This window comes from Rattus norvegicus, chromosome 1 (assembly GCF_036323735.1).
Source record: "Rattus norvegicus strain BN/NHsdMcwi chromosome 1, GRCr8, whole genome shotgun sequence".
In the NCBI taxonomy this organism is placed as follows: Eukaryota; Metazoa; Chordata; class Mammalia; order Rodentia; family Muridae; genus Rattus; species Rattus norvegicus.
The window spans coordinates 268,063,776-268,089,619 of record NC_086019.1 but is presented as its reverse complement, the minus strand read 5'-3'; the positions used below and the strand labels follow the sequence as shown (position 1 = coordinate 268,089,619).

At 46.9% G+C, this 25,844-nt stretch overlaps 2 protein-coding genes across 13 annotated transcripts in view; one reads left to right on the top strand and one right to left on the bottom strand.

Annotated features, from left to right (window-relative positions):
* Positions 1-16,302, bottom strand: part of Eno4 (enolase 4) — a 40,177-nt gene extending 23,875 nt beyond the window's left edge. For 6 of the 11 annotated variants that reach the window (XR_005500392.2, XM_006231669.5, XM_017588865.3 and 3 more), the window contains exons 1-3: positions 6,862-16,302; positions 5,035-5,163; positions 3,794-3,984 (exon numbers count right to left, since the gene is read on the bottom strand). Coding sequence is in view for 8 of the 11 variants with exons in the window: in XM_006231669.5 (XP_006231731.1) it covers positions 3,794-3,984; positions 5,035-5,163; positions 6,862-7,026 (485 nt within the window). In the remaining 3 variants the exon portion in view is untranslated. Of the gene's footprint in view, positions 1-3,793; positions 3,985-5,034; positions 5,164-6,861 lie in introns of those variants that run through there. The other 5 variants (NM_001134505.1, XM_039103299.2, XM_039103297.2 and 2 more) reach the window with 5 other exon arrangements.
* Positions 6,449-25,844, top strand: part of Hspa12a (heat shock protein family A (Hsp70) member 12A) — a 161,392-nt gene continuing 141,996 nt past the window's right edge. Inside the window, exons 1-2 of one of the 2 annotated variants that reach the window (XM_063288266.1) lie at positions 6,449-6,581; positions 18,094-18,181. In XM_063288266.1, the coding sequence (XP_063144336.1) occupies positions 18,094-18,181 (88 nt within the window). In that variant the 5' untranslated portion in view covers positions 6,449-6,581. Of the gene's footprint in view, positions 6,582-6,886; positions 7,028-18,093; positions 18,182-25,844 lie in introns of those variants that run through there. The other variant, XM_017589080.3, reaches the window with a different exon arrangement.

Sequence of the window (25,844 nt, the reverse complement as noted above, 5' to 3'; positions counted from 1 at the left end):
GTGTGTGTGTGTGTGTGTGTGTGTGTGAAGGCAAGAGGTGTTCAAACTCTCTGAGAGCCAGGCTTATGGGTGAGCTGCCCGGTGTGAGTGCTGGGAACTCACCTTGGATATTCTGTAAGAGCAGGATGGAGTCCTAATTGCTAATCACCTCTCCAGCCTCCCTTTTTTCTTTTGATGAGACAGGCGTGTGTGACTTAAAATGATCATGTAAAACACTGAGGAAACTCTAGTAGGCACAACTGCCCAACAGCTCACCACCCCTCCCCCACCCTCGAATAAAAAGAAGATAGTTTCCACAGACAAAAAAGGAAAATAAAAACATCCCATAGAAACATGAATCAGATCAGCTTTGAACAAGACTCTAGCCTTATTAATAATCCTGTGGGAGTTCTGTATCAGCTTAGGACTCCCAAGACCATGTTCTCAGCACAAAGGAGATGCCTTTGCACCAGAGGATGGGGGGAGGGGTGGATAAGGGACACAGACAGAACAGAGGACTAATGGAGGGGGAGCAGGTGAGAGAGAGGGGACAGGGCTGTTTGCCCCACATCAGGGGACAAAGGTCTGCTTCTGGATAGAGAGGAGACAGATATGCCCCAGAGGCAAATGGTGGTTTATAAAAAAGGGACCTTCAGTTAGGATGAGGTGTTTAGTTTTAATTGGGCATGTTAATTAGGTGAGCTGAGCCAAAAGAGGCTTTTGAGAGCTGGACCTCGGTAGTCAGCCTCAGGAGAAGGAAGTGGCCCAATAAGGTAATAGACCTTGATGGCTAGCTTTAGAAATTTAATCATTTTTTAGCAAGGCAGAGGGAAGTAGGGAGAAGGGCAAGGCCTGCAAAGCCATGGATGCGATGCTTGAGCTGGGTAGAGCCCCTTCCTTCCCAGCTTTTGTTTTATTATGGAGTCGCTGGATATTGGGTAAGTGGCATCATTCTCTCTGGCTGCTTCCTGCTGCCTGGTGGTTAGGGGACCCAAGGAAGCTGGGTTGTTGGTCAAGGTTGGGTTGGTCATTGTACAGGTTCAGCAGGATCATCTGAGGCTAGGGAAGTACAGTCTGTGAGGCTGTCCCCGGATGCAGATTTTGAGAAGACAGCTGGGGTTGGCACTGGGGTTGCCATAGCAATCTGTAGTTGGTTTGAAATCTGCTGGACCAGACAGACTAGACACTCTCCGTGTAAGAACTCAAAGATACTGCAGTCACAAACTTTCTCATCCCTTTCAAAAGATCTCTTCCTCCCTCCTTTCCTCCATTTTTCCCTCTCTCTCCCCTCCTTCTGTCTTCCTCCCTTCCCTCTCTCTGTCTCTCCCTCCCTTTCTCCCCCTCCCCCTTCTCCAATGGTCTCTCCCCCACCTATGGAGGAAAAAGAGATCAAGATCAAGATCAAGGAAAAAAAAAACAGATCCAGAAACAGAAGAACATGAATCAGTCCAGATTTGGTTTGGGGGTTGGGGGAGTGGGAGGTGGGGAACTCCAGGAGAAGAAAGGACACAGTGAAGTAGAAGCTGTGGCCAAAAAAACCCCAAAACAACAACAAAAAAAACCAACAACAACAACAACAAAAAAAACAAAAAACAAACCAAAAGTAAGGGTGTTTTATTTAAACTCAAGAAGACCTCCAAAATAAAATTAATTAATTAATTTATTAATTTAAAAAAAGCAGCTTTTCAAGGGTCCCTACCCAAGGTCATCATCCATCTCTAAGGCAAAAAACCAGGATGGCACTGCACGTGACTGAGTAATAAAGCTGAAGCAGCTACGGTTGCCTTTGCCTCAGCAAAGGTGTGTCCAGTTGTACAAAGACAAGGGAATTCTAACCCACTTCTGAGTGTGGTGTTGAGTAACAAGCACTCAGTCCTACTTGGCTCTCTGATTTTAGAAGTTAAAAAAAAAATCAAAAAACCCTAATCCAGGGCTAAAGGTCTCAGACTTGGTTGTGGCTGGGGTGGAATGTAAGCCAGCAGCCACTGTGACCACAGGGAAAGGTCTATCTAGCTCAAAGGTGGCCTCAAACAGAGGGAAAGGGTGTTCTCTCCATTTGTAACCTGATCTTTATCCTGAGAAAGTTCTCTGATGAGCTCAGGAAGTTCTGTGCAGCAGAGACCAGGGGGCCCTTCATAACCTTACATAGGGAGAGTGTAGTAGCGACCTTTCAGGAGGGAACCAGACTTCAGGAACCTCTGGCTGCTTAAACTGTCTGCCTCCTCAACTCTGCAGTCTATAGCCCAGCTTCTTAATCTGTGGGTCACAAGTCCCTATAAATGAGAGCTGGGGGTTGCAAACTATTGGGTGAAAGCAAAAAGGTTCCTGAACAGGTTATGACTGAAAATGAATTCCAAATTAAACACATAATGAAGTTTTGTTACACTGTGTGACTTTGGGTCTGAACCCTCATGTGCACTTTGCATGGCCCCTCCAACTGTCGGGCTCACAACACCAATAAACGCAGCCTGAAACACCTCACATTTAACACTACTTGCTGTACATTACACACAGTAGTGTTTTATTGATGAACAAGCTTCTGCATCTTGCGGAAACATCGTGGTTTAATTCTGCAAAACATTAGCCTTTACTACCTTCCCCATCAGGTAAATATGGAATCAGTGTATCTTCGGGTTGCACTGTTAGAATGTTTGAGTTTCATGAGGGTTAGGGTTGGGCTGAAGGCACAGCTCAGCAGTTAAGAGAGAATGCTGCTCTTGCAGAGAAGCCTAGAAGGGTCTTGTGACCCTTTTACCCAAGACCACCGGAAAACACAGAGATGACTCCTGACAGTACCAAAACTACAGTGATGAATTGGCAATGGAACTAATTTTATGGTTTGGGGTCACAGCCTTAGGAAGGTTGAAAACCACTGACTGGCCCAGTGGATCCCAGTCACCACCTATAGCTCTGCTTCCAGGAGATCCAGTGCCCTTCTCCGGTTCCTCTGGGCACCAGGCATGTCTGTGATACACATACACATACATACAAATGCTCAAACACGTACATGAAAATAAATACAATTTTAAAGGATTTTAAAAGTCAGAGATGTTGGTAGATGAATTTTAGCTTGGGATTAGGACAGAATTTCCAACAATTTCTGATATGCTTATAAACATAATTCTGTTGTTTGAATTGTGTGTTCAGTGTATTTATACAAAGCAACATTCTCAACTTTAACTATTATAAAATCAAATATTGATCAACTCTGAAAAAAGTCGAAGGCACTCTGTGTCCTTAGGTATCAACTGTCCGGCCAAGAGTTAATTCTAAATGTAAAAAACACATCTCATTAGGATGCAAACGTGCTTTAGTATTTAACGAATGGTAAAAGTATACACCAAAGAATCGCCACTATTAGTAAATGTTTGATTTGTATACCAATCTTACCTATCTGTGAGCAGAAATCTCTTGGGGTGGCCAAGCAAGCACGAAGACCCCAAGCTCAGTGTCCAGCACCCACGTGAGAGGCCAGGCATGGTGAGGAATGCCTGTCATCTTAGCACCGGGCAGGCAGAGACAACGGGGCTTACTGGCCAGCCCGTCCAGCTGAATGTGTGAGTTCCAGGTTAAAGTAGGATCCCTTGTCTCAAAATACAAAGGGGAGAGGGGCCGAGGAAGCCAGTTGGTGTTGAACTCTGACCTTCACAAGCTTGTGCACATTCGTATGCAGTCTCAGACCTCTTGTGTAAAACAGGACAGTGAGTGGTCTGTTTGGTAACGCTGTTCCGAGGGGCCATTGTATGACAGTTGGAACATAAAGACAAGGGGGTGTTTATAGCCGGCTGTTATTATTTTGAAGTGGAAGCTGTACCTGAGCCTGCGGTCCACCTCTGCCTGGTTGGAGGGGATCAGACCCCAGAGCTCCTCTGTGATGAACTGATTGATCCACCTCACAGCTTTGCTCACTGCCTGCTGCCTTTCTGCCTCATCTGCGTCCACCATCTCTGGCAAAGCGTTCTCCACGACTTCGGAGTGAGTAGGTATCGCCACGGAACAGATGTACTGACAAGGGCACAAACGTATTCTGCATTTTCTCTACCTCTCCCAGAAGGTGGGAGATTGAATTAATCTATCGCTTAACATTGGTAGTATTTATTTTATCATCAACTTCAAGGGGGGATACAATACATTTTTTTTTTGCGCTGATGCACGCCTGTTGAAACATTGAAGAAACTTGATTTTGTGAAACATTTCTAATCACTCTCTTGTTAAAATGCAGGTGCAAAGTTCCCATGGCAAGCTTTACCTAACACTACTTCTCCAAGAAATAGCTGCAGATTTAATCATGATTAGTCTCCCCTCAGAGGCTGTGACAATCTTATTTGTAACAAGTATATAACAATATAAATTAAAATGTTAAGTTGTTTTTAATTCTACAGATTTAATCATGATTATTCTCCCCCTCAGAAGCTGTAACAATCTTATTTGTAGCAGGTATGTAACAACATGAATTAAACTGTTAAATTGTTTTTAATTTTTAAATTTACTTTTGTTTTCCTGCCACAGAGTAGGAAAACAGCCTGTAGCCCAGGCTGGCCTTAAACTCAGTATGATTAACAGAAAGTTTCCTGAGATAGAGTATCCTGTAACCCAGGCTGGCCTTAAACTGACTATGAATAACAAACCATAACTTGATGACTGATACTCTTGGCCTCCAGCTGCAGAGTGCTGGAGTTACAGGAGGGTAACACTACTTCCAGCTGTTAAAATTATCTAAACAAATGGTTTAAATTGTTACTCTTCATCTCTCAAACACATAAACCCAAATGTAACTCACTGTATCATAATGTCAGAATATTAAAGGTATTTCTGTCTCACTTCCTTCTTCCCCCTACGATTATTTTCAGGCCAGCACACAGAAACAGAGCACACTGCATTGCTGATTGCTTGATTCAAGCCTTTATGAATGCCTATGAGTAAATACATACGTACAGATACACACAGCACAAATATTGAATTTCAAAACTAACTTTCTGCAATATAGACAACTTTTGCTAACTGGTACAGAGATGGACAGGGCACACTAAAGAACAAATTTTAGCTGCCTCATACCTTGGGGAAATTTTGAATGGTGCAGGAGATTTCCACCTGTAGAGTAGGAAGTCCCAGTCCATCCAGTATGGTTTTTCCCACTATTTTGCATATGGAGGGAGGCTTCGCAAGTTTTGAAAAGTAGTTTGCCTTCAACACATACACGAAAGCAAAAATCAGAAAACCACGCTGAATTTATCTACAAGGCCAGACACGTTGAATTTCCTACAAAACATCTCTACAAGTGTCCTTCCTAGATCTGAGTTAGCCCCATGGCATGTCTCAGCAGGAGCTCAGAGACCTGTCTCAACCCAAGGACTTGGTGTCTCTCTTGAGCAAACCTTTCTGTGGCAAGCCAACAAACTCCCTGATCCTTTTTTCCAAGTTGTGGAAGTCATTGGTCTCTACACTGTGACATATTCAGATTTAAAAAATCTGAAGGGGATTATTTTTATCCCCGCCCACTCCCAGGCAGGTACCTGGCTTTCAACAGTGAAGACAGAGATCCCCTCACCAACTGTCAGCTGATGTACAGTGCCACCTAACTCAGACAGGCCTCTTGGGAATCTTAGTAATTGCAATTTCCTTTAAGTAGCAGAGCAGAAGTCACTTGGAAGAGATCCAAGACCGACATCTGAGGGCTCGGACCACTATGGGCGGTGCCACTGTTGAGCAGGTTGGCCAGGGTTGTCAGAGAAAGCAGGCTGAACAAGCCATGGGGAGCAAACCACTAAGCAGCGTTTTCCCATCGCCTCTGCTGCATTTCTCATTCCTGCCCAGGCTTCCCTTTGTGATGGACTGTGACATGGAAATGTAAACCAAATAAACACATTCCTAAGTCGCTTTTGGTCAGCAAAGGATAAAAGTAAACGGAGCCGCCCCTAACTAAGGTATGGTAGTTTCCAAAGAACTGTACAAAGCTGTGCCAGGCTGCTTAACAGACTGGGAAGAGACACTAAGTACCGGGGAGACAGGATGAGGTGTCCTTTTAAAGTTGGGAGTAAACAAGACGTTAACAGTTCTGATCAAAATCTTTATCAGGCCTCCACTCACCCATTCCACAAATAGTGTGAGGGTGTCCGTATGTCCCACTGTGTGGGGGTAAGGGTAGGGGTAGGTGTAGGGGTGGGGGGGTCATTTAAATCCCCAGGCACAAGTTCTTCATTTAGAAAAGGGAGATTGTTTTTGTTTTTAATCACGGAGATAACAAAGAGTGGTACCCCAACTCCTTTCCCCCAAGCCAAATCTGATGCACAGGGCTCCCCTCCTCATCAGAACGTCAGCTAACTCAAAAGGATTACTGTAGGACGTCCTAGGCGAGCTCAAGGACGCTCAGTTAACAGCCAAGTGGGAAGGGCCTCCAAGTGAAATCTGCATTTAGGCACTCACTGGCCCGAGAAGTTGGGTACCTAGCTAATGCAGGGTACGTGAGGCTTGCACACCCGGCTGCTTAGGCTTAGAATCTGAGACATCTGGTGGAAGCCAGTGGAATGGGGCCCGGGGTGGGCTGAGATCAAGACCCCCGCGTTCGTTATGGGATCCAACTTGCTTCCCTGCCTGCAGGCGAGGTGAGTTCGGCGTCAGGTCTGTGGCTTAGAAAAACAACGGCAGGTGGATTAATTGGATAGTAAAGAAGCTCGCCAGACTCGGTGCAGACCCAAGCTACAGAACCATCAAGAGTCCTCTCGTCAACTCTCCGCATCCTCCCCGCGCCACAAGCTCGCCCAGTGCTTAGCTGGGCCCCTACGCCCAGCAGCGCGCAGGCGCGACTCCGTGGCGCAGGCGCAGACGCAGCGCGCTGCCGCAGCGTGGGTCTGAGGGAGGAGGGAGCTCGCCGCGGGTCCCTACCAGGTGCCCGTAGACGTCCGCAGGCTGGAGGTAGAAGGTAGAGTTGAGCAGCTCTTCCAGCTTGCGCGGGACGTCGTTCTCCTGGTAGTACGCCATCGCCTGCTGCTTCAGCTTCAGCAGGTCCCTAGAGATCCCGCCGCTGCGGCCGCCGCCTTCTTCCCCCATGGTAGGATACTTAGGGCTACAGCGGGGTTTCGCCAGTGGGCCCGCTAGCGTCCTTTGGTCGCTAGGCAACGCAACGAGATCACGACCCCTAGATCTCGCGAGGCTTCCTGCCCTCGGTGGAAGGAACCTCAGCTTTCTGTTCGGGACCCGTCATCTTCCCGCCCGCTCTTCGTCTTTCCTCGGTGCATGGTTCCTAGTGCTCTCTCGGCCCCGTTTGTCCCTGTTCCTCGGACAGTTTTGCAGACGCGGAGGCATTTTAACAACTGTTTGAATTCATTTTGCAGAAGCTGGGGAGCGGTACCCGCCACTTCAACTCTAGAAATTAAGAGGGAGAGGGATGCAAGAGCCCAGGGTGCCCTTCCTGAGCCGTGGAGGTCCTGGGCACTCATCCACTCCAACCCACGCAGTGTGCTTGCTGCACGCCTCGTGATGCTCTCTCAGAAAGCTCCCTGAGGGTGAAACCCAGTGTAGGCAGTAAGGCTGATGGTGCTTTGGAGAGACCCAGGGCAGGGTGGAGGGCCATGCAGAAGCAGCACGTGAGAAGGTCTTGGGTCATGCCTGGTCTGTGAGGAGGGCTCCCTGTTTACTGTGACTGACAGGTACCAGACGCAATGATAGAACTTATTTCTGTGCTCTAGAGACTTGGATGGTGCAGGAGTGGGCCGAGACGGACAGGGTGTTCTCGTTTTACTGTTGCCTGTTTTATGTTCCCAACAGAAAGCAGGTTGCTTAAAAGACTTGTTCCTCCATTGCTCATCTGGAAAACGTAATCTCACCTGCTCTGCCCACAAATGTACTGTTGGATGTAGGTGAATAAAATACCTGATTCTGTAAGTACGGTTATATAACCGAGACCCACTCCTCCCGGGTCTGCACTCGCCAGAGTCCAGGCGGGTTTTTTTTTTTTTTTTCCTCTCCTCTGCTCTGTCTCTTTTGAGGACGATTTCCTTTCTGTGGTGTGATAGGTCATCACGCACTTGTTCCACCCTACTGGCTAGCTGCAAGTCCTTTGATGGTGGAAGCTGAGGCTTAGTCATTCGTCTTCATGTCCACTGCAGAGCTGACTGCTCACAGCTGGGTTTTTAGAGAACCTTTGTTCAAAATGAGCCCACAATGTTGCCATTGCTTTTATTCCCGTGGGTGCCCTTTCCTCATACCCACCTACCTCCAGTGGAAGGCACCTCCTTCGACCGTCCTGGTTTGTTGTAGGTTGTGTCCTGTGTCTTAAGGAAAGCTGTGCTTCTCATGCTCGCCCCCAGTAGCTCGCTCTTTTTTCTGATCTCTGCCAGCTTGGAACCTGGACCACAGATGTGAGCCCTTCACCTCTTAGGGCTGACCCATTTGACTCTCTTCTTTCCATTCTTCCGTGTCCAGCGTGGATCTCTGAGCCCTACCACCTGGATACAGCCAGTGAACTGTATCCCCAGACCTCATTTAATTTCCTTTTCCTTTTTTTTTTTTAATTTGAGATTTGGTTTTACGTATCTTAGGATGGCCTCAGACTGGCTGTGTAGGGGAGGATGACCTTGACCCTGTAATCCTTCTGCCTCTACCTCCCGAGTTCTGGGATGACAGGCAGGAGTCACCATGCCTGGTTAATGCAGTATTAGGGATAGAACCCTGGACTTCATGCATGTCAGGCAAAGTGTTCTACCAGCCGAGCTATAGCCCCCAGCACTCTGTTAAGATTTTAATGGAAGGCTGGAAGTGTTTGGGCTGAGACCACTATGTAATGGGTCTTTCTCTCTAACCCGGCCTATATGACCCATGAGGGCAGGGCTTGTTTTTCTTATTGAGTGCTGCATGTAGGACATCAGTATACTCCCTCATAGATTGCACGATCAGTAAACAGTTACCGGATGAGTGAGTGGAGTTTGCACACAATAAATCATGAACACGTAACTGGCAAATGCTTTGGGGTTAGGTGCATAATAAGTCCTTCCTTTCAGAAGTGAGAAACAGGGGTGGACATTTAGCCCAGAGGGAAATGGTGAGAGCATCAGAATACCATTCCGCAAGAGCGGGGCGTTTCTAAAAACACAGGACTGGCAAGACAGAAGTGGTTGGCTGGCTACGGTGGTGGGACTGATAATATGTTCGGTGGTTCAGGAAGCAGTAAATCCAGGTGGAGAATGATGAAGAAAGGTCAGAGGGTAAAGGTCAACTGGGAAGAGACAGATAAAGAGTATAAAGGGTGGCTAGGTCTAGGTAACGGATGAAGGGAGCCAAGAAGACTGGAGGGCAGTGTAGAGGTCTCTTAGAGATGTAAAGAGAAACACACATCTATGGCCTGATTTAGGGGACAAATGCATGGGGTTATACACCTGCTGGCCTCAAGTTCGGGTACCCCAGAACAGAAGGGAAGACTGGAGATACAGAGGATTTCTTCACAGCCTAACAACCTGAAGAACAGAGACGCCTGCAGAGGGAAATGGGGACAGAGTCGTCTTGAAATAGGAGTGAGGCACGGCAGAAGGAATGGATTGAGGACATGGGGGGAGGGCAGGAGCTATAAGAGGAAACAGACAATGGGCTTAGAGCAACAATAAGGAAGTCCAGTCCCAAAGGCAAGGATAGAAACTATCATCCTGTGTCAGGTGTGTGTACCGGCGCACAGGGCTGTCTGAAAGGATGTGTGTGTGCCAGCGGGTTAATCATGCTGTCCTCAGGAGGGGCGGCCTCAGTAATTTTGTCTTCATATATGCTAGCAGTATCTAATCTTCTTCAAATGAATTACCTTTATGACTAAAAACTACAGTATGTTAGAGGAAAGGGTATTTATGTCAGAGCTTAGAGAAGAGTTGACCACGAAAGGGTCATTAGTGACTCAGTTGCTTTCTTAGAGACTCTGTGTCCTCCTCTAAAGTGACACCGTGAAGTCAAGGAAGTGCAGGTACCTCTCTCTCTGCTTCCACCGTTCAGTTCACAAAGATGTCTTGACCGTTTGCCCTGTGCCAGGCACTATTGCAGAGCACAGAAGTTAAATCTCAGTTGCACTCCCAACCATGAGTCATCAGTGCACTGAAATCAGAGATGGGAAAACTCACTTGAAATGTCCCTATGCTCTAGACTTAGTAACAGCCTGTTAGTGTGAAATAGTGCAGCCAGATTCCAGCCACAGGGTTATTCATGAATACTCCCAATTTCATTTTCCACAAATATTAGAAACAATGGAGATTTTACTGGAAAGTATACCCAGATGTATGCAGATTGCACACAAACCTCACATAATTTGTTTTAACATCTTGGTGTTTCTGTTTCCGTTTCTACTGAGATTAAATGTTGACAATGCTTCAACAGCATCAGAGCATGAGAAGGAGTTGGTGTGAGGCTAGAAATACCGAGCAGGAGAGCTGGGAATGGGAGAGAAGAGAAGGTACAGAGAGGCTCAGGAGATTGTCAGAGTGCCTGGCACATGCACACAGCATAAGGGTGGGAACGTGCCCACTAGAGAGGATGCGTACACCCACCACTGATGTCCCAGGGGTCTGCATGGAGTGGGAGGCAAGGGCAGTTTTGAAATGAGTATACTGGGGTTGGGGATTTAGCTCAGTGGTAGAGCACTTGCCTAGCAAGCAAAAGGCCCTGGGTTCGGTCACCAGTTCTCCGGGGGAGAACTCTATGTTGCCTCTCGGTACATAGAGTGGTTTGGATTGATGCTCTTCTCCAAGTGTTTGCATATGAATATCCCACAATAATAATAATGATGGAGTGCCAGCCACCCCACAGGTAATAAATAGTAGATGTAAACACAGCAGGGCCAAGCCTTTACTCTCCTGGGTATGTGCTTGGTGGTGTACGTTTAGAATTGGGAGCCCTTTGCATAGAGTTTCATGGGCCTTCTGGTGACCTTGATTGAGAACCAGAGTGGCTGCTCCTAGACCCTCTCTACTCTGTAGTTGTGATCCAAGAGAAAATATAAGGGGCACATCAGATTTTCTCAACCTGCTAGTTAGAGGTCCTTCATGGGAGAAATGAAATGCTCTTCAGTTTGCATTCAGAAAGAAATCTTCAACCCGTGTCAGTCATCACTTAAATGGAGGAGGTTGAAGACAAATATATCTGTTCACTTTTTCCCTCAGCCCTATCCAACACCTGTACTTAGATTGGAACCTATTTGCCACAACTTTTAATGTTCAGAAGTGATTGTTTAGAAGTTACCTGGGGGCTGCTATCAAGTACTTGTGAATACTTTCCCGAATTTGACATCTGTGTTGAAACTCATTTTCACAGGGAACTAACAAACGAGCTTGCAGGCGTCTTCAATCACAGACGCCCAGAAACTGGAGACTGAACGGATGGGAAGTGGGAGGAGTGGTGCTCACCTCCCTTAGCTGTCAGGGCTGAGAAGCAGAATCGCCCAGCTAATAGCAAATGTGAACACCTCATGCTAAGTGATTAAAGTAGGAAAGATGGCGGACAGAAAAGCTTTTTACATTTTTTATCTATCAGTGCTCCCTGACACTAATCATTATCCCTCTCATAACAACAATGCAGCTCCCAGCAGCGGCTGCCATTGTCTTCCTCCTTTCATAGGTCTCCGCCCATCCCTCTTGAGTCTGCTGGCCAGTGAATGTCCAAAGACAAGTGACTGGCCCAGGTTCACACAGTTCCTGAGGAGCAGGCATGCTGCCCAAACTCCGACCTTGCGGACTCCAGTACCTGATCAGTCCCAGCATGCACCCTTTCCAGTGTCATAGGTTTTGGTCTCTCACGCTAGCTCTGTGGGTCTTGGTGCCCCCTCTGTGGCCTGGTCAGTTGAGTGGCTTTCCTTGAAGTCTTAGTAAAATCATGCGGCTCTCTTTGACGACCAGTTCCTGTGGTGACTGTCACACTGGAGCTACCTGTGGATTCTCCTGGTCTAGAGTCTACTCATCTAAGCAGCATTAGAATTGAGTCACCCCGAAGAGGCCTGTTGTCTTATTCAAGTCACCGCTACACTGACTAGTGCTAACCCTCATGCCCTTCCTGAGCCTGTTTAAATCACATTCACACTTAGTACGGGGCTCATACTGAAGTATTTTTACATTAGTAAGTCCACAACCAAGGTTATGAACCCCTGCTCTGAATCAGACCAGAGAGTGACCGAACTCCCCGCAGGAAGGACCGAAGGAAACAGGTGTAGCAAGGAAGCTCGGACGCATTGAGTCTTGGAATCAGAACTCAAGGCTTCAACTGCATGGCCTTGCACACATCACATAACCTCTCTGAGTCTGTTTCCTCATTGACTAGTAACTTGGTGAGGCTCACTGAGGATCTGTGGAAACTTCACCTCTCATGCCCCCCATGGAGAAGCTGATGTTCACGGAGATCAGGGGGAGGGGAAAGGGCAGATTTTGCTGCGGTTCTTACTATCCTATTGAAAAGCCATTCTTTAGCTGCGTTCAGAAATCTAGATCAAATAGACTAGAAGGGGAGACCCCTTCCTTTTAAGACAATGTTAGTGACCTTTGAAAGTGATTAGCCTCCCGGAAAAGCATCACTTTTACCGTAACCTTTAGCATTTGTGCAACATCATGAAGTTGACGTGCTGTTTCTCTCTCTTGCTTCTGGCAAAGCAGAAAGCTTAAGCTGAAGTAAAGTGTGAGTGTTGAGAGTTGGCAGCCCCATCAGAGGCTGCTTCAGAGAGCCTTCCGGCCATTTGTTCTAAGGCCTTTGACACCGAAGACCAACAGATACCGTAGGAGATGCTGCGATGGCAGTTTAATTGGTGTTTTTCAGGAAATAGATGTGCAGTTTCTGTATAGCCAGAAGCGAGGCAATTACCCACCGAGTTCAGAACATAAAGAGAAGAGGAAAAGATCAGGCCAGAGAAATCCTTTAAACAACCTATTTTGCCATTTTTAAAATAGATTATAATTTTTAAAGCATTACAGAAGTTAAATGCAACTTCATGGTATTCCGTGGAGTACGTGCAAGTCTAATAAAGCCAAGGAATGCCGAGAAAGTATTCTGCAAAGCCAGATGTTCTCATCTGAACTTCTTTTCTTGATACAAATAGCAAAATAAGGCAATTGCTTTTATTTGAGCAAAGAGAATATCTTGTATGTTTTTCACAAAGGGGGCAGCAAAGAAGGGAAAGAGGTTTCCAGTGCAGAGGACCAGCTAGGTGGGTGTTTGCTTTTCTTGTTTTCTGCTGATTTTATTTGTAACTGTGTATGCCGGTGCCTGAGAAGGCCAGAAAAAAAAAAAAGACTTGGACACCCCGAAACTGGAGTGACAGACACTCGTGAGCACCTCAGTGTTGTGCAGCACGGCTTGCCTTCAGTCACCAAGCTCTCCGCAGCCTCCCAACTAAATGTTGACTCTTGTGATTCAGCCTAAGGCCCTGACTGAAGGGGTTTAACCCCCCTGAAGCTGCACTTTAGTCTAAGAGGAGTAATCTGTTTCTTATTAGAAAATCAACAGACCATGTCTGTTTTCATCATTTAACTGCTAGGGCCGCAGCTAGGCTGGGAGTCAGACAGTCACATCAAAGCTTGGGAGAGTGGAACCATTTCATTGTCAGAAGTTTGGGACTTGGGTCTTTGTATGTACCACCACGTGTTGGGTGTGTCATCGCTGTTGCTGTTATATCTTTCTGGCTGGACTTGTCTTCGTATTGTCCTTTTCAATACACAGGCACAGAGAAACACACAGACACACTGAGAGACAGAGACAGACACACAGGTATACAGACACAGAGACATATTGACATGGGTGGGGGAGAAAGGGAGGGAAGCAGCCTGTTCTGGACTTTTTAGTCTTTCTAAACTATTCGTCACAATTGCAGAGCAAGAGTTATTTTCCAAGAATTGTGCTTTGGAGAAGTGAACTCTAGGACTTGCGGTGAATGAAATCATTTGAGGCTATTTCTTAGTAGTGATTTAATCGTGTTTTTCAAACACGCCAGTCATAGGTGAATGAATGAGCACCAGAGCCCTTCGCAGTTTTGGAGTTGAGGTAATGCACTAGATGAGAATCCTGCTCCAAAGCTAACACAGTGCATGGGACTGCAGGCCGGCAGAGGATGTGGGGATCGTACCTGTGAAGCAGGCGTAATGGTCAGGACTGTGCACTCAGGAAAACGATGTTTCCACTAATCCTCCAGGAGAAACACTGACTGAGGGTGAGAGACCAAATGTTATTTCTAAAAAGTTCGCAAAAAATGAGCTCACAAGGTGTCAGCTAGCCTCAGCCCTCTGAACCTACTAAAGAAGTTTTCCGTCTTTAGAGTAAAAGCAGGGTTCCTGTTTGAGAGACCAAGAACCCACCCACCCCATCTGTGTGTGCCTGTGTGTGTGTGTGTGTGTGTGTGTGTGTGTGTGTGTGTGTGTGTGTGTGACATCACTCCATGCCAGCACTTGCTGGGATTTATCTGACTCTGTAGATCTGACCTAAATGTTGCTTGTAAATATTTTCACTTTTTTGTACCAAATTGACAAGAACATAAGGTTTTTGAGAGTGCAAAAATCAAAGACTAATTTCTTAGGTAAAGCCAAGGGATTCTAACCATCTCTTTCTTTTAAAGAATGATGTTTAGAAGTTTTAGGATGTGTGTAATCACATACTGCTCTGCTGAAGATACAGCTATTTTGAATTCACAACCGAGACCTTTGTCAGAAAAGTATTATATATCCAATTAAAACGTTTGTATATTTCTAATAAATTCAATAATAATGGAAAATTATTTTTTGTTATGGGAGACAAATCCAAATCTGCGGAAGCAGGAGATGCCATCAGCATGAGTAATGTAATATAAAATTATAACTCTTTGAAATTCGCCACCAAATAATATTTGGTAAATGAATAACTTGTGTGTGTGTGCTTCTGTATGTACGTGTGCTTGTTTGTGTGTGTGCCTGTGTGTGCCTGCATGTGTGTGTGTGTGTGTGTGTGTGTGTGTGTGAGGAGAGAGAGTGTGTGTGTGCCTGTGTATGTATGGAGGCCATGTCTATCTGTGTCCATGTTCCCCTTCCCTTATGAATGTTCTCTGGGTTCAGCTGAGACTCATGGGTGATGGCGTGGAACTTTTCATACTCTTGTTCAAGCCCAATGTCCAGAAAATCATTGGTGTCCTTCTTGGTGCCAGTTAGACCCTCTGTGGTGTGTTGGCTAGGCCACGCTTTCTTGACCCATCTGGGAAAAGGTTCACATGCCACATCTGGGTTTGTCAGCCCTCTGCCGCATTGTTGACAGAAACACTGTGCTTTCCAAAAGTAGAAAAGGATTTTTACCCCTTATGGCACCCTGTGTCACCTACAGCTTGTCATGTGCATTGGTAAGTCATCCCAACAAGTCATTCACACTGGTGTCTGTAACTAAGTGTGTGCCCTTTTCAGTTAGATAGTTTAAATAATCTTTAACTCTGGAAGAAAATCCCTAGTGGAGGGAGGCTGGGGTTTGTATCAAACTAAAAGGAAAAAGGACCAAACAGGACACTCCTGGGGTTAGTCAGGCCTGACTTCTGGAGGAAGGGAGATTGCTGCAGACTTTCCCTGGAGGAGGAAGTGAAGTTGGCTCCTATGGCACAGTCTGACTTCACCATGCACACTCTGGTCCATCCACTCATAATGCTCTCTTGCATCCCACAAAGGCCCAACAGGCCTTTCCTCCCTTAGGAATCGATTCTGCATTGACTCAGGTTCAAGCAGGACCACTAACTGGAAAACACAGGGCCTTCAGCATCCTCTGCCAGATTTGAATTTGTAAGTTGTCTTCTCACAACTTGGGTTGCTGGACTATCAGCAAGATGGCAGGAGTTCTGCCTATAAAGAAACAAAAAGTAACCTACAACCGTGTCAACTGCCTTAGCTCCTGGGCTGCAGAAGAACCTGCAGTGTCTGGTGATGAAGGGGATTCACCCAAAGCTGTTGACAGACACATCACAGGGCACTTGTAGCCAGTGAAGAAGGAAACAAGCTCTTCTCTTGTTTACACACAAACCTCAGAGGGAAGAAACCATCACTAACAAGTTTCCTGTTTATTTAGCTGGGAGGTTCGATCCTAGAAAAATCACCCCATCCCAGGTGAATTCTTCCTGCTTCTCAGCAAGGCCATGCTTACTTAGAAAGCTGTTTATGAAAACTACTCAAGTGTGTGGTCCCCATCCCCAGAGTGAGTCACTGCTGCCGCCAAGTGACAAGTCTGAAACATCAGCAAGCCCGTCCATCCTTCCTTCCCCAACCAGGCCCTACTGTCTCTGAGGGGAAGGTACTGCCTTGCCTCCTCCCTCCTAAATCAGGCTGCTCCGGTGGGGTGTCCTTTGAATACAAGGGTTCTAAGAAAAGAATATCATGAACCGTTAGGAAAATAACTTCTCCCGTTGTACCCAATTTTAGGGTTAAAGATGTTTGGGTTTTATTTCATAATGTGTTTGTTCTGTCCCAGAGTCTTATGCAAAAATCATGGCAGGCCACAAGAGGGAAATTCCCTGTCACATGTCCAAACTCTAGGAACACAGGCCTACTTGGGGTTCTATACACAGACACAACACACACACACACACACACACACACACACACACACACACACACACACACACACACAGTGTCTTCAGCCACCCCATTCTTAAACTGGGCTAAGAGCTTTTCAATTGCCATGACATTTCCAGCCAGGGATGCTGTAGGCTCTCTCTCTCGCTCGCTGCAGTGCAATGTTTTACAGGCAATTACTTTATATGATCAATGGAGCAATTCCCTTTCCAGAAAGGAACCAAAGCGATCAAGTTAAATCATTAAAGAGAGAAAGAGTGAGTGGGGAGACAGGGTTCATCTCATTAGCAGGGACCAGAGCCTCAGGCCCTGCTGGTAGTGACACACAATGTCACTGGCCCTTTAAGACAATGACTGCACTCCCTAGCTATTGCCCGCCTCTCTTCCCAGTAGCTGTTGACGAGTCTAAACCTCCAAGCAGTCCATTGTAGCCACAGTAGGAGGCACCTGCAGAAATTGTGCCAAAACCAGGCAGGGGCTAGAGGCTTTCAATAAGCCCCACAGCTGGAGAGGAGCCACTCTTCTAAACAGCCGGGCCAGGACCAGGCACGTGATGGGAAAGGGGTCAAACCCGGCACCTCCTACAGGCTTTCTGAGCTCAGTGTGGTTCACTTGGATGGCATCTTCTAGCTGGCTTTTCTCTATCTGCTTAATATGCTGAGGTATTTAGCTTAAAAGCACTAAATGCTGCACAGCAAGGGGGGGTTCCCTCCCTCCCGTCCTCCCCACTAAATTTCATTAAGCGCAGTCCCTAGTACTTTCTCCTTCTGCCCTCAAACTAAGACCGGTTTCTTCCTGCTCCTGTCTTATGGGTCATCACTGGCATTTCTCCTTCTACCACACACCTTTTGATTGACTCTACTTATCGTTAATAATAAACAAGCATGAGTCTCCTGCCCAGGTGCCCAGGTAGTATCAGTCCCCATCCTGGGAGCTAGACCCACATGGTGTACCCATGCTGGTTCTCAGGGTTCCCTAACACCCGGAAGTAGGTGTGGTCTGCTTCCCGTTTATACTATGTGCGGTCTACAAGTACAAGAGGGAGTAAATAACTAGTCTACCCATGGTTTTGCAGGAGTCATTTTACATCCGTGTACCCTCTTGAGAATAACAAGCAGGGTTGGGTGGCCAAGAAGGGACTTCTTGAGGATATACTGGTTGCTGTGTCCAGTGTGCCTTGAGAACAAGGACAAGGTTTTTACTTTGTCCACCAAGAGAAGTGAAGGCTGAGAAGCCCCTGTGGCTCCTGGCTTGGGCAGCTCACACCCACCGTAACTCCTGACCCTCAGGTAGCAGTTTCCCCGAATTCACAGCGCGTTCTTCCTCTTGTTTCTTACTTTATGCAGTGAGGCATTTTCTGTCTTACAGATGAAAACAGTGGAGACTCAGGGTTAAGAACACCACCCAAGGCCACACAACAAGGAGGTAGTAGGTGCCAAGGGATGTCCCCACACCAGGAGCCAGGCGCCTCTGCCATCTCACCTCCCAACTTTAACTTCCCTTCAGTGTCAGCCAGCACTGAGTGTGTGTCTTAGGAGCCACAAGGGAACAAAGCCAAGTGTTCACAGTGAAACTCTCCTCTTCCCTCCTACAGATGGAGAGTGTCGGGGTGTACGGATTCTGTGGCTGCAAAGGGAAGAGCAAAGTGAAGTGCGACTCCAGGTGGGAAATAACAGCAGCAGGTAGGACATGAGCTCACTGTGTAAGTATTGGCATCCGCAGTGAGGGACCAGGCACACTGACACTGTGTACCCCAGCAGCATCAGCCTGACAGCACAGTTGGACCCCCGGAAGAACTTTAGAAGAAAGTGCTTAGAGCGTGGACGGCCATGCTCACTGGTCATGGCTTGTGGAGTGGGGCCTGGCCTCTGTCAGCCCTGTTTGGCTCTTGCTGTCTTCTAGCTCTGTCCTGGTGGCCCTGGAGCCCGGCCACATTCAGTGCCATATGCAGGCCAGAAGAGATGGTCTCTCTGGTGTTAGGAGCTTGTTTATGCTTTAACATAGTCTGTCTGCTCAGAGGATGGCCTTCTTACCCCTCCTTCCTCACGCCTCCCTCCAATACCAGAGAAAACAAGTGGGCTATTCATGCAAGAAGAGAAAGAGCGAGAAGGGAGGGGGTACCACCGGCCAACTCCATTGAAAGCCAATGGCTGTTCATTTACATTCACACTTTTTAAACATGTTAGCTAATGGTGTTAACTGGTCCGCCAAAGGTCCTGGCAGGTCAGTTGTAGAAGTGTCATTTCTGCCTAATTAGGGCTCTTGTGGCTGCCCCAGGCCTTCCAGTGCAAGTGGTGACAAGCAAGAGCTGACAGCTTCAATTGCTGCCAGTAGGAAGGTTGGGCTGGTTCTGTTTTCCAACTTAGCCAGGTGTTAGCTGAATGGGGGAGGGGCCTGCGGAGATCTGAGCTAGCGTCCAGGATCCTTTTCTTTCACTCTGCCCTCCCAAGTCCTTCCCCTTTGCTTGCCTTGTCCTGTGTCAAGGTCAAGAATGGGCTTTGCTAAATCAGCCCTTTGGATTATCTCTGGGAGGTCGTTAGCAGCCCCAGCCCAGTTGCAGGGATCCCAGATTCCAGATGCTGGATTTTCCCCCTCTTCCTTAAAAATCAGAGAGAAGGGTGAAGGGGGTGGTGGTGGTGGTGGTGGTGGTGGTGGTGATGGTGGTGGTGGTGATGATGATGATGGTTGGATTGTACCTGCCACATAGTAGGTGCCTGCTTGGTTGTTTCTTGGTTTGATTTTTCAAGAGCAAAATAGCAGGTTGATAGACAAAGAACTGAGGAGCTTTAAGAAGTTTCTGGTTTTCATGCCCACCCGTCTTGTTCCAGGCAGAACTCGTTCTGACTTTCTCAGTTGCTTTTAAAGTAAACTTGTAGGTTAGTATGATGATCTTGATTCTTTTTTTTTATCTTGATATGGTAAAACGAGCTAAATGTCGTTGGTGCCAGGCACCCATGACTGCAGCAACTGCTACCCAAGGAGATGGTCCCACAGCACTGGCAGGACATCTGGGTGTAAGACTGTCCCATCCTCTCTAGCAGGTCATGAATTGAACACAGACGCACCTGAGGACACATGAGCACACATGCACACACATGCATATTTGAAGCACATTATTCAGTCTGTGACATAACAGCAGGATAATACATGGTCACTTGGGGACAATGCCGTGTTACAGGGAGAAACTGAAAACCAATGCTCTATGAAAGGCCAGGACTAAATGCACAGGTTGGAAGAGGTGAGGGATGTTGGAGGATAGTGCCTACACTCCAGGCCTCCAGCCCGTTTTCTTGCCTCTCGGTTCCTAGCTGCTGCTTCTGTTCATTCTCACACTGGACATTGAGAGTTGGGTCCTGGAAAACAGACCCCGTGCCTGGTGTTAAGTTACTAAGGTTAAACAGGATGGCATACGTTAGCACATCTAGGCCACCTTGGCACCTACCAGGCACCCAATACCCGTGGCCTAAACTCTGCCTTCCCAAGTCCTCCATGACTGGAGAATGCATGTCCTTCTGCAACACTAAGCTGTTTAATTCTCGGCCTGTAGTCAGTGAACCAACTAAGTGGAGATGGAGACTGGCCACTCTGAACTATGCTTCTTCAGAGCCTGTCGTAGAAGGTCCTTGGGGCATCTTGGAACAAGAAAGCTGACAGGATTGGCTATGCTCAGGAAGGAAGCGTGGAGAAACTGACCTGGGCTTATCTAGCAGTTTCGTTTACCCTGCCCTGGGTTGGGGGCTCCTCCATCAATAACCAAAGGTCTCTTCCTATGCTGGTTCCTCTCCACTCCACCATGCCACAGCGTATCTTTCTCCTCCTCTTGGGTGACCTTTTTCTAGGCTTCTCATTGTTCTGGGGGGCTGTTGTTTACTTCTAGTGCCTTTTCCAGTGATGCGCAACTTTAGCTCCCAAGAACAGTTATAGCTCTTTCTGGGCTCTGCCTCCCACACTCACCTCCATCTCAGAGTCTTGGTCCTTGACACCACTGCTGCAGTCAGCCTCCTCTGAGGAAGAGAGGTTGTTGTGTGGCTCTCGCAAGTGTGAAGAAAGCGGCCACCTAAGAGTCTTCTTGTGGATAGGAAGTCAGGTGTTTAAAAATCCCTGGGAAAGGGTTAGTGGTAAAGAAAACCTTCTGTAGCATTTAAGTCAGAATGGAAAAAATAAGCTAATTAGTTACAGAAACTAAAACAAGCAAGACACTTGTAAAGATCTCGGACCAAGCAAGGGCTGTGTGGCTGGCAGCAGTGGAGTTTGCAGTAACCAGTCACCACAGCGGCAACCCTGGGAAGGTGACACCATGTTCAGTTAATTTTATTGTCTGAAAGGCAAACCTGATTTGTGTTACTACATCACTCAGGCCTTGAGCATCTTCTCCTTGAGTGACGTTGGCTGTTATATTATGTAAGCTTGACACCCCAATGAGAAGGTACTATGTAGACATTCGATTTAATAACAGGGCTCTGCAGCTCAAGTTGGATGCTGGATATCACATGGCTTCCACGGAGTGAAGCTAAGACCTGAGCCCTTGTAGCATGGGTCAAGTCCACCGCTGGCTGCTCTCAGTTAGACCTCCAGAAGACGTCCCGCCTCCTCTTATAAATAGCCACCACGCTGACGGGCTGTGGATTGGGCTTTCAGTCTGTGTCCTCTCTGAATGGTGAGCTCCTTGGTCCAGGTGACACTCATTTCCCCGTGTGTTCTCAAGGATTGAAATACCACAGAGACTCCTACTGTTAGTTGAATTTAATAAAGTTCAAGCTAAATGTTTATGCATATGCATGCGTATATTTTTCTCCTTGCCTTCTTGTGTATATATATAACATTCATGTTATATATACCATATGCCAGTATGCATACATACATGCATATGTATGTAAACATACCCTGCACCTATATAAGAGTGTTTGGAGTGGAAGAAAGGCTCCATTGCAATCTGGAAACAAAAGTATGGTATATTGTCTCATTGACTTTGAATTCTGCATTCAGCTTGCTGCCCTGAGGAATGAATGGGACCGTGTGCATCTTGGCCTGTGTGTTCCTTGAGAGATGCCTGCAAACTCTCCAGTGTCTGCCATGGTAATCGTGCTATGTTTAGACCAGAAGCCCACTAGAGGATGGAGCTCAGGGAGATGGTATTACGCTTAACCTGAGCTCCCTTCCCACTGTGGGCGGCACCATCCCCTGGGCAGCTGCTCCTCAAGCATGAACTTGATGGAGTCAGCAAAGCATGTTCCTCTGTGGTTTGGGCTTCACATGCCCAGTTGGGTCTCTGCCCCGAGTTTGGTGATGACTGCCTAATAACATGGAATGAAGCACTTCTCCCCAGCATGTCTTTGGGTCAGAGTATTTCTCACAACAGCAGAGATTAAGCTAAAACGGAGGTTCAGGATGGCACGGGCCAGACGAAGGATGACCATGGTGAAGGACAGACTTCACACCACAGCTTGCTGGACTTTGAAACAGCAGTGGATTGGGAGAGTTAATGGTTGGGTGACAACCAGTTTCGGAGCCGCAAGCCCTTCTTATTCTATGATTATCTCTTGCCTCATAATACCTCTGGTATATGGACCACATCTGTGTGCCAGTCACCCAGGACGCCTCACCACCCACCATGCTGATCTGTGCCATGCCCCATCTTGCAGCCCCTCCCATGCTTCTCCCTGACATGCAGAACCCCAGCAGGATGTGGAGCTCTGATGAAAACAAAAGCATGCTGGCTCTCCCTGCACTTTGACCCTACCACAGCTGTAGGGTGCACATGATGGCTTATCTGTTCGTGACGTGTTGAGTCAGCTGTGCAAGGTAGCTCACCTGTCTGTGATGTTTTCTATTTTGGTTTGAAAATACCTGCAAATTTTTAGCATTCTTTCATAGAAATCAGAATTTACATATAAAATGGCTTTCTAAAGTCTTTTTTTTTTTTTTTTACATCCTGCTGCAGGGACAGCTTAGATGTGAGGCTGTCACACAAGCCTCTGCATGAGATCTAGCACTGTAGTAGTTCCACCGTGAGCTGATCTCAGCCCCAAACACAGTTTTTACCTGGGGTCTCTTGCATGCTGGGCAGTCACTCTAGCACTGAGCTCGATCTCAGCCCTGTTCCTTTGGAATTCCTGATGTCCTGAATGGGAAGCTCTGCATTTTTAGTTTGCTCTCATGCCTCTCTGACTGCTAGGCATGGACTTAAAGCCTTAAACTTTAATGTGGATCTGACTGTCCAGCCCACCCAGGCGGCACGAGGGACCGGGTGCTCTATGAGAGGAGCCTGGGGCCAGTGAAATGGCTCAAAGGGTAAAAGTACTTGCCACCAAGCCCAGCAGGTTCCAATATGGCTCCCACTATCAGCTCCAGTAGATGCTGAGATGTCTTAGAAGTAAGTTGAGTTTTTCAAGGATGTTTGATTGAGAGACTATGTAATCTCTTTGAGGAAAATCCAAAATTGGTCCAGAGTGAGGGGTAATCTCGAGGGCAGTGGCCCTTTGAATCCTCAGACTCCACCTTCACAGATTTACCCATGTATGTGTGGAAATAAATTCATGTGTGCCCAACATGTATAGACTTCTGTCCTTGTCATTGCCCCTAAGCACAGAGGTGTAAGAAAGGACCTAGCATGTTGATGTTGTAGTAATAGATAAAGTAATCTACAGATGACTTGAAGTATTCTGGAGACCTGTGGGTTCTGTGCAAGGACCATTCTACTTTATGCCATGGACTTGAACATCTGCAAATGTTACCCCTGGAGTTCCTGGAATGAACACCCTCAGATTTGAAAAACATCTGGTTTCCTTTTGCCTATAAGCCAGTGGGACCCAAGTACACAGTACACAAAAGCTATATGCTGCTTCTTCTGACATAGCAGCAGCAGCTGTGAGCAGCAGCAGCTGTGAGCCTGACAGTGACAGTGTTGGTGGCACTTGCACTGTAGCTGTGGCACCAGCTCTCAAAGGACCTGTGTCAGCAGAATAGGCGGCTGTCATCTTCAAACTGGACACAGTGGCAGAGCAGTTGCATCAAGTGTGAGAGGCCCCCATGGCCCCTGCCAGCAATGGCAGATCCTGGAGGGGTATCTCTGGCGATCAGAGACCTTGGAAGGCTTGGTGTGTGGTGAGGGATGATCTTTAGGCTTCCCCTCATGGAAGATACCACCAATAGCTGTGAAAAGTAGAAGCTGAGAAAATACCATTTATGTCATTTAAGACTAGTGACCCATGAAGGTATATGTGGCCAGGCCCACAGCATTTCTAAGATCACAGCGGACAAGCTGGCTGACAGACATGTTTGAGCCCACAGCTCGTTCACTTGCTTACCCACATACATCTGGGGGAGCCCTGCTAGGTGCTGCAGTCAGTGGATGGATTTGAAATGTGGCTGTACCGTCACTACTCTCCGACCTTGATGTTACACAATTTCCTCCATTACCCATCTCCTGTCCTGAGAAATGTGAGTAGTTTTAAGTATCTACCTCTTGGGTTTTAGGAGAGTCAGATGTTTGTGAGGTATCTGGCACAGTGCCCACCACAAGTTAAACAGCTAGTTAATGTGAGTTATGATCAGAGTCACATAAGATCCCTCCAATTAAAGCATTGTGTGTGTGTGTGTGTGTGTGTGTGTGTGTGTGTGTGTGTGTGTGTGTGTGTGGCCCAGAAAGAAACGGTGTTGACTATGCTATCATTTGGTAGCAAGATTATAAGTGATTTGATCAAATCACATCCCCCAGGCTATATAAACTACTTATGAGATTTGAAAACAGAAGGGAAAGTAATCTCTGACCATCTATGGTGCCCCATTTCCTGGACAATTGTAGAGCAGAAAGAAATAGTGTGCCTAGGATGGCGTGTTTGTGACACCCACAGAAGGTTCTTCCATGAGCTGTCAGCTTGAAACTTTCAGCATTTGTATTTCATTCACCAAACACGCATTAAGCACCTTCTGTGGTCAGGCAATAACAGGAAGTTCTGAGGAGCTGCTGTGAATGAGACAAAGCCACTGGGTTCTCTGTGGAACTGACCGTTTAGAGAGGGGCTCAGTGCATCATCTGATAGATGATGCATTGCATGAGGTCATTGCAGATTTCAGGAGCAACTTGAACCATCAAGTGTGCAACAGCCGTGTTGCGGTTGAGCTCTCAACACACCCAGGTACCTTGTTCTCTTCTGTCTCTGAAACTACTTTTTAATGCATGCTGACTTTATGATGAGGGTTTGCTCACTACAGAGAAAGCCTATCAAGTGGAAAAAGGTCTCAGGTCTACACACACACACACACACACACACACACACACACACACACACACACACACACGTTTCATTATGTAGCCCTGGCTGGCCTGGAACTTGTATATAGACCACACTGTCCTTGAACTCCTAGAGATACGCCTGTCTCTGCTTCCCAAGTGCTTGGAATGAAAGCAAGTACTACTAAACTCAACTCAAAAATCGTAAATGTCCAAGCTTTGGGCTTCCCTGGGCCACACATAAAATCTTAGGAATACCCAATCCACAGCCAGCAGTTGCCAGAGCACACAGAGGTTTATGGAATACTCAACCCACAGCCACTGGTTGCTAGAGCACACATAGGTTTATTTTGCTTGGCATTGAGTCATGACATCGACAGAGCATCCACATGCAAGAACCACGTGTGTGTGTATGTGTGTGTGTGTGTGTGTGTGTGTGTGTAATCTTGACATTCTAATTAAGTGTACAGTTTTATTCCTGGTCACATTCATAGCTATCCTTGGAGACATGCAACTCCAGGAGTCATGTGTTAGCCTTGAAAACTGAAAAGCTGGGAAAGAAGTCATAGCTTCCAATAAGTCATAAGCTGGCAATAAAAACTCCAGGGCCATTTCCCTGGTGGGGGAATGAGTTTTCCCTTTGCTCACTGAAAAGAAAATTAATGCGAGATAACTCTGGTTTGGTGGACAGGAAGAATGGGCCACCTGTGGAATAGAGTCTAGAGTTAATGATCCAAATTATTCTGGCAAATTTAAGATGGAGCTGTCACAGTACATATGGAGAAGGGAAAAGACAGCATGGACATCGCAACTTGCTGGGCTTGACTTCAACTCAGTTTTCCTTATGTAACTAGATGGTTTCAGTCTCACTGACCAGTTTGTAGACTGTTTCTAACACAGCTCAGGGATCTGTCCCCATCAGAGAAAACAGGCTCCATCACAGTGCAACACTGACCATGTGTGTACTTGAGAATCTCCTCCCCTCCCCACAACATGGCAAAGGGCGTCTTCCGTAGTCCCATCTGGTCGTTTGAATGACTAGAGCCCACAGACTCATCTGTCTAAATGCTTGGTCCCCAGTTGATGGAACTATTTGGGAAGGATTAGAAGGT